Source organism: Vipera ursinii (assembly GCF_947247035.1).
Source record: "Vipera ursinii genome assembly, chromosome: 1".
NCBI classification, from domain to species: domain Eukaryota; kingdom Metazoa; phylum Chordata; class Lepidosauria; order Squamata; family Viperidae; genus Vipera; species Vipera ursinii.
In genome coordinates this window covers 303,797,435-303,816,933 of record NC_139512.1, presented here as the reverse complement: position 1 = coordinate 303,816,933, position 19,499 = coordinate 303,797,435, and the positions used below count along the sequence as shown (strand labels likewise).

The 19,499-nt window shown below is 38.3% G+C and overlaps 2 protein-coding genes across 3 annotated transcripts in view; one reads left to right on the top strand and one right to left on the bottom strand.

The window, feature by feature from the left end:
• ITPKB (inositol-trisphosphate 3-kinase B) overlaps window positions 1–14,707 on the bottom strand; it is a 74,480-nt gene extending 59,773 nt beyond the window's left edge. For both annotated transcript variants that reach the window (XM_083376351.1, XM_083376352.1), the window contains exons 1-2: window positions 14,487–14,707; window positions 7,292–9,141 (exon numbers count right to left, since the gene is read on the bottom strand). In XM_083376351.1, coding sequence (XP_083232477.1) covers window positions 7,292–8,947 — 1,656 coding nt within the window. In that variant the 5' untranslated portion in view covers window positions 8,948–9,141; window positions 14,487–14,707. The remainder of the gene's footprint in view (window positions 1–7,291; window positions 9,142–14,486) is intronic.
• A 291-nt stretch (window positions 14,708–14,998) lies between these two features.
• The window catches only part of PSEN2 (presenilin 2), a 76,404-nt gene continuing 71,903 nt past the window's right edge, over window positions 14,999–19,499 (top strand). Inside the window, exon 1 of the mRNA XM_083376386.1 lies at window positions 14,999–15,230. The gene's annotated coding sequence lies outside the window, so the exon portion shown is untranslated. The remainder of the gene's footprint in view (window positions 15,231–19,499) is intronic.

The following is a 19,499-nucleotide window of genomic DNA, read 5'->3' as shown; positions in this document are numbered from 1 at the left end:
ACTTTTACAATCACTGAGTAAACTAGACACAATAATATTTTTATCAAGATGCAAAATTAGCAAAATATGCTATCAACATCATTAATTTTCACAATTAGGGGTTATAGTAGGCTTTATGTAACACAAATGTATATTCTTATCTCATAAGAGACTTTTTGCATTGTTTTTACAAGAGCGTGCTCTCAAAGCCACATACGTAATTGAACTGAAAAGTTAACATTCTTAACTGTCTCTGGGGAAACCTTGCAAATTCTGAAACTGTTGTTGAAATGTTGCTATATATGGATCTTCCTTCAAAGACAAACATATTGTTTGTAATGCTTTAACTTAAAACAATTGTAACACTTAACTTAAAACACATGTTCTATTATAGATATAATTTTTGAAACAGGAATCTGTATTTTTTTTAAAAAAAACTATCTGACATGTACTATTGTGATAAATATTTCTTGATACTAATTTCTTGCATGCTTTGTTTGGGGACTTGAATTTACAGTATGAGATGCTTCCTCTCAAGGATCAAAAATATTTTAGTACAAGCCTGGACCAACATTACAATTACATTTTCAGGGACTAATTGTTCCTACATTGTATAATCATCTTCTATAACAAAAGATTATAGAATTAAGATGGAATCAAGTATGAAATATGAGATTGAAAGAGAGGGCTTCCATTAGGAAAGAAAAATTGTTAAAGCATTATGGATAAAATCAAACTTGTTGTGCAAAAGAAAAAAAAGCACAAAATAAGCCCAGTTACGTTTATCTCATTATTAGGAAAGTTCTGGACTCAAAATACATCAATCATGAATGTTTTATTCACAAAGGTAGCCTTATATAACCTTTTTTTTCCAAATGAAGAGGGTTAAGAAAAAAAAATTGAGTGACAGCAATAGAACTTAAAACTGAGTAAGTTTTAAAAACATGCATTTATGCTAGCGAATTCAAAGCAATGTTTTATTAATTGCTTCATATCCAAATTGAGCAAAGATATATATCACACTAAGAATAAACAACACAAGTGCATATTGTGGGTTGTTAGGAGCCAACACTGCAAAAAAGTTGAAAGTATTCAAGTCATATCTTTTCATCAGAGTTCTATACTTTAGTAACAGCTTTAGTTAAGTGGAATGAAACATGTGATTTGTTAAAAACAAATGAAAGTTGAAATTTTCAGAGTAATGTTACATTCCATGAATTCCATGCTGTGTGGGGTAAGAACTTAAAACCAACTTGCTGGATCACAACATTCATTTATATAGTTTAGCAATCTAACTTGAAAACTAACCAATAAGATATTTCTGCAAGTTCATAGGCAAAGCATAAAGATGACAACCATCATCTAATTATTTCAGACATCCAGTATATATACATTTACTGCTTTTAAACATATGATCTCCCATTCTTGTCTATTATATTAAATAGCTACTGACAGGTTTATTTTCCTTGCTCATAATCTTCTAAAATTCTTTGCATTACCATATCTTATGATACGTAATTCTATAAAATAACTTTGTTAAATGCATTTTTGTCTTCCTGGAGTCTATTATTAACAGCTTCAGCCAATAAACCTTAATTCACACTGCACAGAAATTATGTTTCCAAGAGCATAATGCAGTATATGATAGCTATGATGCCTATTCCTTAATTATGAATTTTTAATAATCCTATCCTGCAATACTTGTAAATATTAATCTATATCTATTTTTCAGTAAACATTCTGGTTTTTCTATGTTTATGCATTAGTTGTTACAATATATTGACTTTATATCATCTCTTTTATATCTGTGTTTACAAATGGATATCTGACATTTTTATACTAATCCATTAGATTTTTTTGTGCAAAATCTGTTTTGAAAAGAATTCTTTTTCTTTGAAAAAGTAAATTGTGAATCTATGAGAATGAATTGAAACAGTATGTGATGTAGGTTTCTAGAATAGAGGAAAAATAGCATGTGATATACTTCAAAAATTACTAAACTTCATTGGCCCAAGGCAATACTAAGTCAAATGATGAAAAGCCTTACAATTCCACCGAAAATACATAGCAAAATTATTATGTTAAAATTATGGGCGAAGCACAATTCATATAATACATTAAATTCAAACCACAAGCATTAATATTCCTTAGTATGATGTGTGAACCAGACCACAGAGTTACAGGACATTATCCTGTAATAGGATATTAGAAAGTGACAGAGAAACCTTGTTGAAAGTAACTGAAATGCTCTACAGATATTACTGGCATAGAACATAATGTTGCTTGGTGTTCTTATCTAGACAAGGACTAATTTACACAGTGTTCCTATGTGGTATTGTACACAATTTAAGCAGAACAATTTTAAAGATAGTGATTTAGTATATTTTGATACAATACTGAAACAATAAAATGGGAATTGCTTCAGAGTGTCTTTCTTTTTTAGAAGAAAAATATATTAATTTTAATCTAAAACTTTCTAGTTCAAATAGGAACTATGGATTGAAAAATATATCGAAGTACTATTGTGTTGAGACATCAATGCAGAAACCTACCCACAAAAAACATGAGTTACAATAAGACAAGCAGATGTTCCTGAAAGATTTCCTCATCATTCAGTGTTGATTAAGAAAAGGACAATCACCAGAGCCTACAGTTATAAGTATTTAAATAAGGTGTATCCTACTTCAAGCCATCACTTATTCTATGTCCTTATTAGGACATGCAGTTGAGTAATAAAAAGACAAATATTTCACTCCTTCATTGAATGATGGGAACTATTATTTAAAAGTTTTAGTAGACGTGCTGGTTAAAGGGGAAAATTACAAAGCAAAAATTATATTTGGACAACTAGTTTTAGAAATGCTAATAGGAAATGCTAAACTACAAATTTTAAAAAGATATTGCTTTGGTTAGTTTATATTTATTTATGCATTTATTTTTATTTCATATTTCTAAACTGCTCAGGTCCCTCAAAAAGAGGCTCTGGGCAGTGTGCAATATAATATAACCTATAAAAAGTATAAAAATAACATTAAAATTAAAAATTGAATTAGGGTTAAAACAATTAATGATAAAATAATGACAATTAAACATCAAAAAAAACCACCTAAAATGGCCATTTAACATTGGAGTGTAACAGGTGGGGAGGCTCTCAGGGGACTAGCCAACCCCATGTTTGCAATGTCCTCTGTATCCCCCATGCAAGACCGCAGAGCTAAGTTTTGACCCCTTTGCAAAAGGCCAAGAGATCAGAGGCTTTCCTGGTCCCATGAAGGGTTTTATAGGTGATGACCAACACCTTGAACTGGACCTGGAAACAAACTAGTATCCAGTGCAATTTTTATGCACCCAGTATGGCTCCATGTCCGCATTCTGCACCAGCTGAAGCTTCTGGAAACTTTTCAGGGGTAGCCCCATGTTGCAATAGTCCAATTGGGAGATTGCTATATTTCTGTACAGACCATAATGTATAAATTGTTCTCAGGATCTGGATGCATGAAATTATTTCTAGCAGATAATTAATGAGGCAGCTTCTTAATCATGAAAATACTATGAAGTGCTTTTAGAAGAATATATTAAAAATTCTTCATACTAATAGGCAAAGGTGGCAGAACCCATGGATATGAATACTGAGGTAAAATCAGAACAATTTTCAGTCCCTTTTATATTTTGTGCTTTCATACATTCAGACAGAAGATTGGTTTGCTTGGAAACATGACTGATTTTTCAAGCATTAAAATATAGCTGCAGAATATAGCTAGAGGCAAAGATTTGGGGAATGTATATCAAACTATCATCAAAACTGTGTCTCAGGTATTGTGCTTAGCCATATGAAAAGACCAGATGGGATTAGTTGAGTGGATTAAACTGCGGGTTCAGTTTTCCCATAATTTTAAGCTTTCTTCAGTCTGACACTTTCCAGATGTATTGGAATGGCAATATTCAGAATTCTCAGCTACCTGTTAGCAATTCTGTATAGGAATTATGTAAATTATAATCTCAGCATAGTTAGAACTTGGAAAAGCTTGTTTAATTCTGTTGTAGAGCACATAGATTCAATCTCTAAAAAGTGCTTCAAGCTGTAAAGGAGAACATATTTGTTTCACCAATGGCACTTTTTCTAGCATCATGAAGAAACTTTATTTTAACACTCCATAGTACCTTTTAGAGATAAAATTTTGAACAATATCCCTTGCTGCAATCACTGTATAAAAAGAAAATCTAACTAGCCCATTAGAAAGCTTCTTTCTCAGAGCAATCTTGGTAATCTGCATCTGACCAGATTTCAAATATTATGTTGTATGATTTAACCATAATTTACAGAATCAACCACAACTGGATAAGCTTTCAATATATACTGAACCATAAACCATAGTTTACAAACTGTAATTGCTAGATTTATAGAGCATTCTAAACTAAAACCAAGAAATCACGTGAATTAGTATGAACCCTGCCATTAACTCTTGTAATAGGTGGGCAATGCTCTGCCCTAAGACACAGTGGTATCCATGAGTATGCAATCCAATATCCCTGTATTTGTACTTTAAAATGTCCAGTTGTCTAGCATCTGCATAATCTTTTTAGCTTTCTTCTCTTACCCACAAGATAACGACTACAGTTTCTTCCCTTTAAAAGTTTAAAAAAATTCTTCTATTTTGATTTCGTTCTACATTTTTGCAAAAAAGAGGCAAATCTCAAAATGTCTTGATAAATCAAAATTCCAACATAGTGCCCAAAGGAAAAATGAATATTAGCAAATTTCTATTTGGGGAAAATCTCATATGCTTTCACATTATGTTCACATGGTTGCAAAAGGAATTTCCTGAAGCTGTGAGGTAACTATATTTTGTTAACATGTTATCTCAGATATATATTATGCAATTTCCCCAAAACACCAAATGGTGAATTACAGTACCTTCACAACAGAAATAAGTCCTATGGCATCTTAAAAGTAGTAAATATGCCATCATCTGATCATGCTCTTACTAAAGCATCCAGAATAAATTTCATTGTCTAAGCTAAGGAATTACATGCCTAAGCAAAGCAGCTCCTACCCTGACAGTAATGCCTATCTTTGCAGCAGTGGCCTAGTTCACAAATATTAAGGTTTTTTTTTTAATTCCATTTATATCCCGCCCTTCTCCAAAGACTCAGGGCGGCTTACAAGCTTAGCAGTTACAATGTATTTAGCATATTATGCTAAATCAGGGACATTATGGTTAAATATAATATGTAAACCACTTATCCATTAACTGTGAGCACAGAGACAATATTTTTTTGTTTATTTGTAGTAGAACTTAGAAATATATTAAAGAGAAAATCTGGTGTATGTTCAAATCAGAAATCCAGGAAGCTGTTTCAGAAGTTACAATGTGTATTTTGAAAATCTGTCTATTTTATTTATATACCATATGTTCCTGGTACAAACCAGAAATCAGGAAGCAGGATGAGGATATTAGGGCATATTTTTTCCACATAAGAATGCTTGATTACGACTAGAAAAGCAAGGGAATAAACCAGAGTTAAATGTTAACATTCAGTACTGTAAAATTTAGTAAAATACACCAATAGCACAGAAAATCTCAGAACCTCATTCTGAAAAGCTTAATAAGGTATTATGGACTGTCTGTTCAAATAAAGATTGACTATAAGGGAGAACTCATATAAGGGTTTTTATCTAAATGGGTGTGCTAGTTAAATTAGTATGATTTGCCTATCAACAAACACTAGAAAGAAACTATAACATAGCTTTCTCCAACGTGATGAGTTCCAGATATATAAAGGCTCAGACAACTTTGAAGACTGAGTTTCCCAATACATATTTTGCACTGTGACACGGAATGTTGGACAGCACTTTTCAGAATGAAAAAAGTTAACATCACCATCATCATCATCATCATCATCTCTACTTATTTATATGACTCTTATATCACAAGATGCCCAAGTTATATGCTACTTATAGCTGTTTATAAAAAGCCATAGCTAAAAGAACTGGAGAATGCTTGGCACTTGTTCTGGCTTTTTATTTCAGAATTACAGCATGAAACAACCCAATTAACAACAGCTGATACATTTCTTAATAATGAAATAACATTGTGTGGCAAATTGGCAACTTTTAAAAAAGTGACAAATAGTCATTCTTTCTATTCATTTGGGATAAATGTTAACAGCTGAAACTCTCCGCTCTAAGCAAGGCCTTAAAATTCAAATTACCGGTAGTAATACAATATGATTATCTGTCCTATTTTCTGTTCAACCCATGTGGTATTTGATTATGAAAAGATAAACCTACAGCAATTATAGGCCTACATGAGTTTCAAAACCATCATACCCATTGCAAACAGTACACCACCATCTCATCTGTCTTTTCAGCACTGTAGTGAGATTCATACAAAACCACTATTTATACTGAAAGTAGGTTTAAATCACTTTTTTTCCTAATATAAATTAGTTGTTCAAATGAAAAATCTACACTGCAGTCTTAGTCTGCAAATAAGCCATCTGACTTATGTACAGATAATGACAATGGAAGTAGGTATCTGATGTCCAAATAGACTTCTGCAGGACATGTGAACTTTTAAAATGATATTTTTGCTTGCACAATGCTACACTTTGTTAGAGCAGTCAGTATGGATGCTTGTTTAGAAGAATTAGAATGACAAGAACATCAAGGAATTTTGATTTAAATCAGTAGTTATTTAACTTTAGTGATTTAAATAGTGATTATTAATAATTTTCTTTAGCAGATTCTGCAAGGGGCAGGGGGTGAGTTTCGATGATCTCTGGAGTGTTTGAAGCTTATGATTCTGTTTAGATCCATTACAAACTTATTTAGGAATAAATCCCACTGGGTGCAGAATGCTTCTCAGCAAATATACACAGAACTGTGCATTAAATTGTTAGAGTTAATCACCACATCTGGTTTCACCACAAAAATTAGATGTAGTCCATTTATGCTTTTCCCCCCCACGATCTAATTTCATCGTGCTATAGTTCTTCCCACCAATAAATTCCATGCCAGTTTCTGGTTTCCATAATTGATGGAATGGTCCCTTAAAGTCACCTGGAACTGAGATACAAATTTTATGGCTCAGTTTGCAGACGTAATGCTTTTACTTTTTAACAAAGAAAGATCAGAATAACTCACATGCAGGAAAAGTTAATATCACAGGAACTATTTAAAAAAAACATTCTTTGAAAAAACATAAGGGTATTCTATCTCCATTAAGAGATGGTCAGGGAAATTTTATCGCATCTTGAGAAGACGCCTGGTTCCCCTAATCATCTGAGACATCGCTTACTCAGAACTTACCACTCTGGGTTTATCCAGGGTCTGCAGGAAGGCTGGACTCTGGTCCAAGGATCGCTCAGGATCACTGGAGATATCTTCTTCAGACTCTTCCCAGGATGAGGAAAAGCCAGTGGAGGAAGCTGAGGAAGACGACAGCTTCCTGATTGGCATGTCCTTTGGGGGGGTTGCTCCTGTTTTTTCTTCCTCCTGAGCATCCAGGTCTGTCACAATAACAGCAGGAATGCTTGCACCTCCACAGCAGTTCCCCCCTTCCACTAGGGACTGCCTAGGTTGTGATAGAGCTGCAGAGGTCCCTGAGGGAAGCTGCTGTTCTTGCAGCCCAACAGCATGGGCTTCAGCCATAGTCTCAGACCAAGACTGCTTTTCAGAGAATGTCAAAGCGAACAGGCTGCTGCTACCCTCCTTGCTGTCAGTTCTGGCAAGGCAAGGCGGATCTCCTGAAGGGAGCAGCTCTCCAAGGGGCATCTCTATGGCTCCTGAGCCCTGCCCTCCAGAAAAGTCCCTCCTCCAGAGCCCAATTTCTATAAAGCCTAGACTCTCATAGCAACTGCTCACCTTGCTTGACCCCTCCAAAAGTTGTGCCTTGCCTTCACCTGGCTGCATCACAGTGCTCATCTCATCAGAGCCCCGAGTTTCCTCACGGCTTCCCCTGCTCTCCATACCTTTGGAATCTTTGTCTTCCAGAGGCTCACTTCTCACCTCAAAGCCCTGCCTCCCAATAGGCCACGGACCCCTTTCCGCCTGCCTGGGCTCCTGTGCCCTGGAAACCCCATTGACCCTCCCCATCTCATTAGAAGTGGGCCCTTTCGACAAGGCAAGTCCTTTATCCATTTGATCTGAACTCCACATCCCAGTTTGGCTCCTGCTCTCCACCTCTTCTGAATCCTGTGCTCCAGAGTTCTCTTTGGCCCACTGCCTTGCCTTTGGGCGCTGTTCTCGGAAGAGCCCGTTTTCTTTCTCAGTGGAGGGAGACGCACAGTCCTTTCTTCCCTTGCCCGCCACCTGCAATACACGGGGGTCCCCGGAAGTCTTCTCTGCCGCCTTCCCGGTAGTTTCCAGTCGGAACCAGAGTCTGTCGAGCTCCTTGATTCCCTCCTCTATCTCTCGTTGCCTCAACGGGGCATCCTCCGCCAGCTGCAGGGGGCTCGGTGGGCTCGGGGAAGGCGACTTTCTCCTGGGCAGGCGGGGACTCTTTCGGGGGGAAGCGGCGCCCCCCGAACTGTGCGCCTGGATGTGCGCCTCGAAGAGCCCCACTTTCTCAACCACCTGCACATTCTGCAGCTCCCGTTGGAGGAGCCGCGCCGTCCCGCAAGACTCTTTCCAGCCGGGCGGAGGAGATCGGCTCTGGGGGCTCATCCAGATAGGACCGCCGAGCTCTCGAGGGCTCCGGAGAACGGGAGCCTCCTCGGTGGCCCGCGGCGGCTCGGCCGGAGGGAAGAGAAATGCAGTGGAACTGCCGCTGCCGCCCAGAGGCAAAGGGCAATAGGTGCTATGCCTCCCGCTTCCCCGGACGACTTCAGGCGGCGCTTGTCTGCGCGTGGCAGGCGGGGTCTTGCTCCTGCCTCCTCGACAGCCCCCGCTCTTCTCCTCTTCCTCGCCGCTCTTCTTCATGATCACTAGGCTGTTGAGCGCATAGCAGAAGACGGCCATAGTCATGGGTCCGGCCGCCGGGGGACAGGCTCCGCTTCCTCCTCCTCCTCCTCCTTCACCCAGGTCAGTTTCTGCCGAACAGCCCACGTCCTCTTAGGAGGGGGTGGCGGCGGCGGCGGCGGCTGCAGCATTGCCCAGGGAACGGGAGACGCGCCGGGGCGATGAGCGGACCCGGCTCCACAGCTCCATAAACCCGCAAACTGAATGGAAAGACAAGAGAGAAGCAGACAGTGAGCGCGCGAAAAACGCAGACGGCTCAAACCGGCCCTGCCGATTGGCTGCGGTAGACAAGAGTTCGGCCAATGGCTGCAAAGCTCTCACTCTGAAGCCCTTGCTGCCAGAAACGCAAAGGTTCAGCGGAGTCCAGCTCCGCCTCTTTTAAAAGGAATAGCCTATTAACCCGAATCTTTACACAATTCAGATTCTCATTTCAGTGCTAAGGTTCAGTCCCAGAATGCACGAATAATAAAGAAGGATCCTTTATGTGAGTAGTAAAGCAAAGATGATCCCCAGATTGCCCCAAGGATCCTTTAGGAAGCCCACAAATCCCGTTTGATCAGGACTGCTAAAAACTGACAATACAGTTTCTCGTCATTTTAACGGTGAGAAACGCATCGCGTGTTGTAAGCTTTACCCCGCTCACTGGTAATCTATTCTAAACTCCCGTAAAATGCTAAATGCAACGCTTGGCTGCAAAAACGAGAACCTTATCAACTTTGAAGTAAGCTGCTTTACATCCATATATAGGTAAATAAGCTTGTTACATTTTCTACAGAGTTAAAGGAATGAGAGGAAGAAGAAAAGAGAAAACAGAGATCAGGCCTGTGAAGACTTTGGCAACATAAATTAGAAGCCAAGGATTAACATCTATTTCCCAGTAGAATAAATAAGCAGATAACACAATTGATAGGTAAATTAAAAGAATGCCTCTGAATCAGTGGTGGGATTCAGCCAATGTGCACCACTTCGGCAGAGCCGGTAACTAATTTTTTATTGCCCAGGCCCAGAATGGACTTCCAGAAGTGGCATCCACACAAAGAACCGGTTGTTCACATATTTTAATCCCACCACTGCTCTGAATGTGTGCAAAAAAAATCTCTTAGCAATCACAATCAATATTGAAGGATAATGATGCGAGATCGAATTTGGGTGGGTCACTGGGACCAGAGATTTACTTTCCCAAGCTTTCAGACTCATGCTGGAGCCCATCTTGAGGGAATTTCTCTTTGTGGAATTCATGCTTTGGGCTGTTCTATGAGTTGTGTTTATATGGTGCCTTCTATTGGCTGATTGGTGTGTTGATGGCTGGCAATTGGCTGTTGTTTCCCAAACCCTCAGCTCCTATAATTCCCTGAAGATGGGCTCCAGCATCAGTCCGAAAGCTTGGAAGAGTAAATCTCTGGTCCCGGTGACCCATCCAAATTCGATCTCACAATCAGTATTTCCTATGATGGAAAAAAAAGCTTAATGGCAAGAAGATTGATCTTGGTCTCCTTGAGTTGGTCTTAAATTCAGTTTTTTTATAAAAGAATAAAAGTACTGATAAAGCTACCAGTTCTGCTTCTCAGGCAAAGCCCCAAGAAGATACTGAGAGGGTCAAGAAATGGAAAAGCTTGAGATGGTATATTATAATAAATTAGTAGCTAGTGATGCCAACCATCCACCTTCTGGCCATGGGTCAGAAAAAAAATCATCAGATAGGAAGAAAATAGCCAAGTATCAGAAGTCCTTCCATGAAAACAAAGGAGCAAGTCTGGACCTAAACATGGGTTTTCTCCTGGGAAAGTGGTAGGGAAAAGTCATGGGACTTAGGAAAACCAAAACTTAATATGTATAATTTTTCTTTTTAAAATGAAAGTAACAGTGGGAAGGAATGATAGAAGGCCTTAAATGCTGGCCTCGAAGTTGTGAGAAGTAATGCTGGAAGGCTCATCATTATATGCTCTAGAAATTGCACCTGAGGAAACTAAAAATAAAATAATGTTATAATTAAAACAATAGTATTCATAAATATTTGAAACATAAAGTTAGAAACAGAGCTGTAGATTTTCCCCTTAATTCATTTTTTCTATTGTGGAACAGTATTGTGCATCAACACTTTGCTCTTTTACTTTATTTCTTATTACATCACTTTAAGCTGTACTTGTGCTCATTTTTACTCCTTATACAGTATTGCCTTATGGGAAGATACAAAATGTGTAGCCTTCTTCCTGGTTGCCATACTGACTGAGAGTGATGGAAATTGGAGTCATCTTGAAAGTCACAAGGCACATTACAGTTTTGTTGGGTTAATTAATTTTTGAAACGTTCAGTAAATTGTCTCTTTACTAAAGTTGTTGAGATTATACAGGTAGTGCTTGATTTACTATCAAAGTTATGATGGACCTAAAAGGGTAGTTATGACCTGGCACCATTGGGCTCCCTCCAGGGTCACGTGCCTGTATTTTGGGAATGCGGCAACTGGCCTGCATTTATGGCCATCTAAAGTGTACTGCATTTATGGCCATCTAAAGTGTATACATGATCACAATTGATGACTTTTTGCCTGAAATAGGCATATACTTTCGGTTTCCAGCAAAAAACATTCATTGCTGACAAAGGGTTTCTTAACGACTGCAGATTTTGCTTAACAACTACAGAATTTGCTTTAAGTTCACTTAACAACTTCTGCAAAAAAGGCTGTAAAATCAGGCATGGTCACATGATGACCCACTTAATGAGTAGCACAATTTACAATAGTAATTTCATGCTCAATTATTTGCAAGTCAAAAACAAACTATTTAGATTAAACTCTATTGAACTGAGTGGGATTTATTTCTAAAATCTGAAAAAGCACAATATATAACTATTTCCTGCTGCAAGGATATATAGTTTTATTAGTATTACATATTTAAGCATGCATTTATATATATGCTATGCTATTATGTATTGTATTAGTGTAGACAAATTTATAACCTTACACATCTGTGTAGTACTGCTACTCCAAATGAAATCACACCTCTTATCAGTTATATGCTAAGAATTTTGATTCTGGTGTAACTTAATGCCCTTCATGCTGTGGCAAATGTAATTATTTGTCATTCTGTGTGCTATGCTTCTGTATGAATCTTTGGAACTTATCCATCTACCTGCATACAAGAATAAAGTATAGATTTTTTTATTTGCTAATAAGTTTGCCTAAATATTTACTATGCTTTGAAATTTAAGTTTGTACACTGTTGAAACTGAAGTAGAATTATATAATGTGCACACCATAATTGCTGGCAAGAATAACCATATAGAATTTTGAATACAGGATTAGCCCAATATGTATTCACATCATCCATAGTCACCTGGTCAAACATCTAGCCAATACGAGGTGATGTGAGTTTTTTAATAAATGAACAAGACAATAAGCATATGTAGGGATAATATGTAATATACTGTTGGTTTATGCACTTTTTCTATAATGCTTGTTCTATACCACAACAGCACTCATTTTGTAATCAAAATTGTGTAATTTTAAATATATTGTAGTACTTGGAAGGGGACTATATTTATCATGGGTCTGAACACATTTTTATCAGAAACATGTTATGTTCTCTACCCTTGATGACCAAGGTAGATATGGAAATGTGTACCTTTTAAGTTTTTGTTTGTTGCTAAGTCTTAATAGCTGATATGCTGGCTGTAGTGGAGGATGATTCTAAATAAGGTAAAGATGCTAAAACAATATTTAACATTTCCCCTTTTTATTGTTTTTTTCAATTCCCAATCAGTATCTCCATGAAGAAACTGTAATGTGGTATTCAATTTAAATAGGAAAGACAAACAGGTTTAACAGTATCTCATCCTGTCCTATGGTCCTGACTGAAATTGCCTTTGTTTAATTTATACATTTCCTGTCTCCCTATACTGAGTGAGTCCAGGCAGCAAGTTACAATAACTTCATTGCTATAATTAACAACTCTTGAAGATAAAAATAATTGGACTCCAGTATTTTCTTTAATTTGGCTTCTTGAAGCTTATCAGTGGATGTGGGCCGCAATAAATTTGATACCATTCTTCCCTTAATTTTTTTCCATCCATCTCAAATAACACTATATTACCTCATTTATTACCAAACTTATAAGATTTTTTAAATGCTGGGATCATACTATATCTTAGAAACACACACAGTACAGAATCCACAGCATTAGCCTCTTTCTAATGAGGTAAACACTAGCATTGGTAGTGTTACTCTTAAGATTTCTAAGGCTAGGTGTGACTTCTCCAGGTTTTTTTATATAGTAAGCTAATTGGGAATGAATTTTTAGCTATAAATTTAATTGTTTTGCTACTTTAATTTAGTGATTTGCTTTTCTTTTATCCCACCAAGTAATCTTGTGCAGCTACATATGAGTTCGTAAAGGTGTTCTTTGAACCAAGACTATGCTTGTTTGTCATTTATTTCTGTGAGTTTCTATGATATATGCTTCCAGGCAATGTTTTACAATTGTATAGCATTGTATTTATAGTTTCATGCACACTTCTTCAGCTTTTCTCTGACCCATTTTTAAAAAGTTTTCTTAAATTTCTGAAAAGGGTTCATTATCTTGGGAGTCTTTATTCATGTTTTAAATAACAACTATTTCTCACAGTTCCAACAGTTATCATTTCTATGCATATAATGGTGTACAGAGTAATTTATTTGTGGATCTAGTAAATAGGAAGTGTGCTTCAAATGGAATGTAGTTCTTTAGGGTAATGGCTTATCTACTGGAAGAAGTAGCAATCATATTCGGCCCCTTGCACACTGGGCAATTTCTGGACCTCTGTCCCTGAATTATTCTTAAAATTACGCTAAGTTTGTAAAAAAAAAAAATCGTGCGTCCAGTATGAAAGCAGGAAGGCAGTGGTGCGAGTTAAATATTTTCTAAACATGCTGGACACGGCTGTGCGGTTTGTGTGCAAGCTGAACCCTGTGATGCGTGTCTTGCCCTCATATTATATGGAGGAAACAAATGATGGCAATCTCTGTGGAGACACGAAGATCAGGGCTCTTTTCGCTGTTCTCTGCAACAAGAGTTGATTTGGCTGAAGTGCTTCTCTTTCTACGGAAGCCAGCTGAAATACATTTTGCTTCCAGGATAGTTTTGGTATGATATTTTGTGTGCGTGTGTGTGCGTGTGTGTGTGTATTTATGTATTCTAACTCCCGGCACCGGTGGAGCGTATCCGAAAAAGGCAGCGTATCAGAGGCACCCCCGCAAAACCAAGGTGCGGTTTACGGTAGCCCTCAGTAACGAAAGCTCACTGCCCATCTGAGTTTGGCGCACTTCAGAAGTAGGAGCGGTTGGAAGCTGGTTTCTCGCGACTGATCCACGCCCGTAAAACCTGATTTCTCGCCCTCTACTGATCCCAGCCTAAAACCGGGTCTTGTTCTCCGACCCGGTCTCCAGCAAAAGAGATCGATTTTGACGCAAGAGTTGGAGCTCAGGAAAGGAAGAGACAACATAAGCAAGGCTTAGGATGCGCCGAGAAAAGAGCAAGGATTAAGAGCGCGAAATCGGAGAGGTTGGTCATACCTGTCCCGGAGAGATTGGTGCACCTTGACTATCCAATTGCCTCGGGAAAAGCTCGAGCCATTGAAGAGGCGCAGACTTGAAAATTGCTCTAGAAATAATCTCTTCCTCCTGGGTCAAACCGTTCAGACGCTTCTCCTGTCCCCGCCTGCGGCGCGTAACTAGAAAAAAAACGAGCGAATTCGATGGTCGGCTGGATCTGTAACTTTATTGTTCCTGCTATTATTTTAAACTGCTCAGCCGCCGTGATCGTTACTCGCCTTTTCCAACATCACCCGTGTCGTTGGCTGTTTCTTCGGTGTTTGTTGAATGTGCGGGAGAGAGAGAGAGTAGGGAGGGGAGGGGGTCGGAAAGCAGGAAGGAAGTTGTGAGCCTGTCTGGGGTTGAACTCAGCGGAACAAGTTTCTTTTCTTTCTTTTTTCTTTTTTTCCTATTGCTTTGGCAGGACTGATGGAGGGAAACATTAAAAAAAAAGTTTCCATTGTTAGCGAGCTCAGAACAAAATCTGCTCCACCCTTTGTGGGTTAAAGATACACCGTCCTTTTTTTTTTCTTTCCCCGGCTCCTTGTTCCTCCTTACTATGTATAACTTGCTTCAGCTATTTAAAACCTTTTAAATGCTCCAGCTTTTTCAGGAACGAGAGGAGATGCTGGGGTTACTGCTCTGCAGACCGGATCTCCCTTCCAAAGGCCTTCAAAGAGCAAGTGAAAAAATGTGACCCCATGTGAGAACATGGATATGTTTCAGGTATAGTGACTATATATCTGTATAGCTATCAAAAATCTAAAGTTTCCCTTTAGTTTATCTAAACTTTTCAGACAAATTTTAATTTTTATGAGGGAGGTAGTCAGACTATTTACACGCTTAAAAGGGAAAGTGGCCCTCTGAGAATGTGTCCACTCTGTTTAAACCAGTCAAATCCCAGGGGGCTGAAGGAGACTCCAAATATGTTTTATCACAGTATTGAATGAAATTAAACACTGGGGAGGCCAGTTACTCTTTCTTAGCCCAACCTAATTCACTGGGTTGTCATTCTGGAGCAAACCAGGAGAATGAAGTTTTATGTATTCCACCATGATCTCCTACACAAAAGGCAAGATGTAAGTCTAAGAAATAGATAAATATGTTTAAAGATATTCCCCTGTTCTGTCTGCAGCTGGAACGCTACAATTACCGCAGCATAAGGCACTTTTCACGTTTGAATTATTATTAATTTAAAAACCAGAAATTAAACACATATATCTTAAAGTCCTATCAGTATGATTCACTTCAGGTCAAATATGCTTAGGGCAGAAGAGGCTAGTGTGGCATATACTTTTGTTTAGGGAATCTAAGTAATGGGACCTTGCCCTACAATATGTATTTCTGGTTCTTCTGTTAGAAATGATTCCATCTTGCTATTTCAAAGAAAGAAAAGAGATATTACAAATTTCTTTGATCAGCTTTGCTTAGAAAAAACTTCCATTTGACCTAGAATGATCTCCGTATGACATTTGATGTATATATCAAATCAGAAAATGTTGGTCAAATTGTATATACACATGTGCAAGGTGGTATACATTAACCTAAAATAATCCCAAACTTAAAATCATGAAACATGCCTTCTCAGTTAAAAAGAAATAGGAAAGATGCCCTGTATCTCCAGGTTACTACATAAAATGTGCTCATGTTTATCTATCTCTCAAGATCTGAACTAGTAAGTAAAAAGCACTGGTCTATGACATATTATAGTAACACTGTGTGTGTGTGGGGGGGGGTACTATAAAACTGGAGTAATGAGAAATTGCCATATATCTTTAAAGATTCCCAGATTAGGAAGATAATTGTTAGCAATTCAGACTCCCATAGCCTCAAGGGCAAAGTCCCTTACATTTAATATCCTTATGGACAAAGCACTGCATTTTGCAATGAAGTCTTTTCTGTAATGAGCAATTGTTATACTGAAGAGCTAATCCACTGATTTTGACATTTAAAAAAAAACAAAAACCAAAAGTTAAAATAATTTGGAGTCAGTGACATTCAACTGGTGACCTTAGTACCTTAGGGAACACCTGCTGCCGGCATCAACTTCCCTTCGCCCTGTACGTTCCCACAGAGAGGGCCTCCTCAGGGTGCCACCGATCAGAGAATGTCGATTGGTGGCCCCCAGGGGGAGATCCTTCTCTGTGGGCGCCCCGGAGCTATGGAATCAGTTACCGGTTGAGCTCCGGATGGCGCCCGACCTTCGCTCCTGTCTAAAGACATTCTTATTCGAACAAGCCGGCCTGGCCTGATGGGGGATTGGTGGGGTTTTTTATTGTTATTTTAATATTTGTATTTATTGTTTTTAGTGGGCATATATTTAATCCTTTTTTAACTTTTGTAACTTTGTATTTTTTATTCTTGCCCTGTTCACCGCCCTGAGTCCTTCGGGAGAAGGGCGGTATATAAATATTATTAAATAAATAAATTAAATAAATAAAATTTACCAATATGTAACACCCAGAAACTAAAACCAAGATCATACAATATAAAGCAACAATAAATTCTGGGAATTGACCATACCAAAAATAATGTTAAAAGTAATTATACATCCAGAGGGACGGTTTGGCTATTATAACTTGGGACTGCTGGGGTAAAACTGCTGCAATTCAATAACACTTGGAGGACTGCAGGTTCTCCATCCCTTCAAATAGCCTGTAATATTTTGTCTACAAGGTGCTTACAAGCTACACTTCTATGATATACACACATACACACACACACACACACACACACAGACACATACACACACATACATACACACATATACATACATACTTACATATACTGTATGTGTACACACTTCAGTTTAATGGATTGCTTGGGGGAGATGTTCTATTATTCCTAAATTGTTGGTTAAATCAGAATGTGTCAACCATAATACCATTATGCATAATTTCACATCACCTGCATAGTGACACATAACAATAGGAATTATTTTCATTATATTTGAAATCCATTGATTCAAAGTATATATGTTTAATATCGCACCATTGCACTCATTTCACATGCTAGTATGTTTAAAATCCTACAAGCTAGACTCCAGCAGTATGTGGATCGAGAACTACCAGAATTACAGGCAGGATTTCGAAGAGGCAGAGGAACTAGAGATCAAATTCGGCAAGGCTGTATACTGTCGCCCTGCCTATTTAACTTATATGCAGAGTACAACATGAGAAAGGCAGGGCTAGATGAATCAAAAGTTGGAATTAAGATTGCCGGGAGAAATATTAACAACCTAAGATATGCAGATGATACTACTCTAATGGCAGAAAGTGAAGAAGAACTAAAGAGCCTCTTGTTGCGGGTGAAGAAGGAGAGTGCAAAACTTGGGTTGAAACTTAACATTAAGAAAACCAAGATCATGGCATCCGGCCCTCTCAATTCCTGGCAAATAGATGGGGAAGAAATGGAGGTAGTGACAGATTTTATTTTCCTGGGCTCCAAGACCACTGCAGATGGGGACTGTAGCCAAGAAATTAAAAGATGCTTGCTCCTGGGGAGGAAAGCAATGGCAAATTTAGACAGCACACTAAAAAGCAGAGACATCACCCTGTCAACAAAAGTGCGTATAGTCAAGGCTATGGTCTTCCCAGTTGCAATGTATGGCACTGAAAGTTGGACCATAAGAAAGCTGAGCGCCAAAGAATTGAGGCCTTTGAACTATGGTGCTGGAGAAGACTCCTGCGAGTCCCTTGGACTGCAAGGCGATCAAATCGGTCAGTCCTAGAGGAGATCAACCCTGACTTGCTCTTTAGAAGGCCAGAACTTGAAGTTGAAACTCAAATACTTTGGCCACCTAATGAGAAGGAAGGACTCACTGGAGAAAAGCCTAATGCTGGGAAAGATTGAGGGCAATAGAAGAAGGGGACGACAGAGAATGAGGTGGCTGGATGGAGTCACTGAAGTAGTAGGCGTGAGCTTAAATGGACTCCAGAAGATGGTAGAGGACAGGAAGGCCTGGAGGAACATTGTCCATGCGGTCACGATGGGTCGGACACGACTTCGCAGCTGACAACAACAACATATTTATTTAATAGGGGATGTTATTTTAGCCACACCAGACACCAAGTTTTGAACATTTCTTATTTAATAAATTCATGATTGAAACCTTATCTCTTTTCAAAGCGCAGTTAGAAGAATGATCATCCAGAACTCAGAAATTTGCCTCCATTATAAGTATCTAGTCTGGCATGCCAGGGTTATGCATTAGGGAAATGAGTTATAGCCAGTGAAATTTGTGCCATAAAGCCTATTCCGAATGTCATGTGATCTGTTGTTGTTTTTCTACATGTTTTGTCTTTGGAGTAGGATCTGCAATGACTAGCAAGTCACTCTTTGCAGGATCAGAACCACATGTTTTTGTTGAAACATTGTCTTTCTGTTGAAACTGTCTTTGGGTTCCACATTTCCAGGGCAGTTTACATTAGCTGATAAGATCCAGGAAAACAGTTTGCATCAAAAAAGGCAATGCCAAAAACAATCAGAGCTGACATTTTAAAAACATCCAAATTAAAAAGCCTGGGGAATATGCACACTGAGCAATATCTTTCTGTCATAAATCAGTGTCCTCCTGCTTGCTCTTGGACTGCAATCTGTTATGTGCAGTTTCTTCTGAATAACCATATGGGCATTGCCAATCTACTTTGTAGAGGCTGTTCAACTCTATTGCTTCAAAAATGATAATGGTTAAAAGCAACAAATTAGTTTTAGAGGCTCTGTATGCAAATATAAGTAGAGCTGAACAAACGAAAAGATTGAAGATAATATTTATTAATCAGATTCATATGGTCACCCATCTCCTCCCAAAGGGGACTCTGGGCAGCAGACAACAATAAATAAAGCAGCCAATAAAATGAGATTAAAATCTTAGAATAAGAATAAGCACACAGAACAAAGCAGTGGAGAAATTGAGGTGAAGTCATTGTCCATTTATATAGAAAGGACACTGTTGTTTAGTGTTTAGAATAGAATCCAACAGTTATGAAGATCACA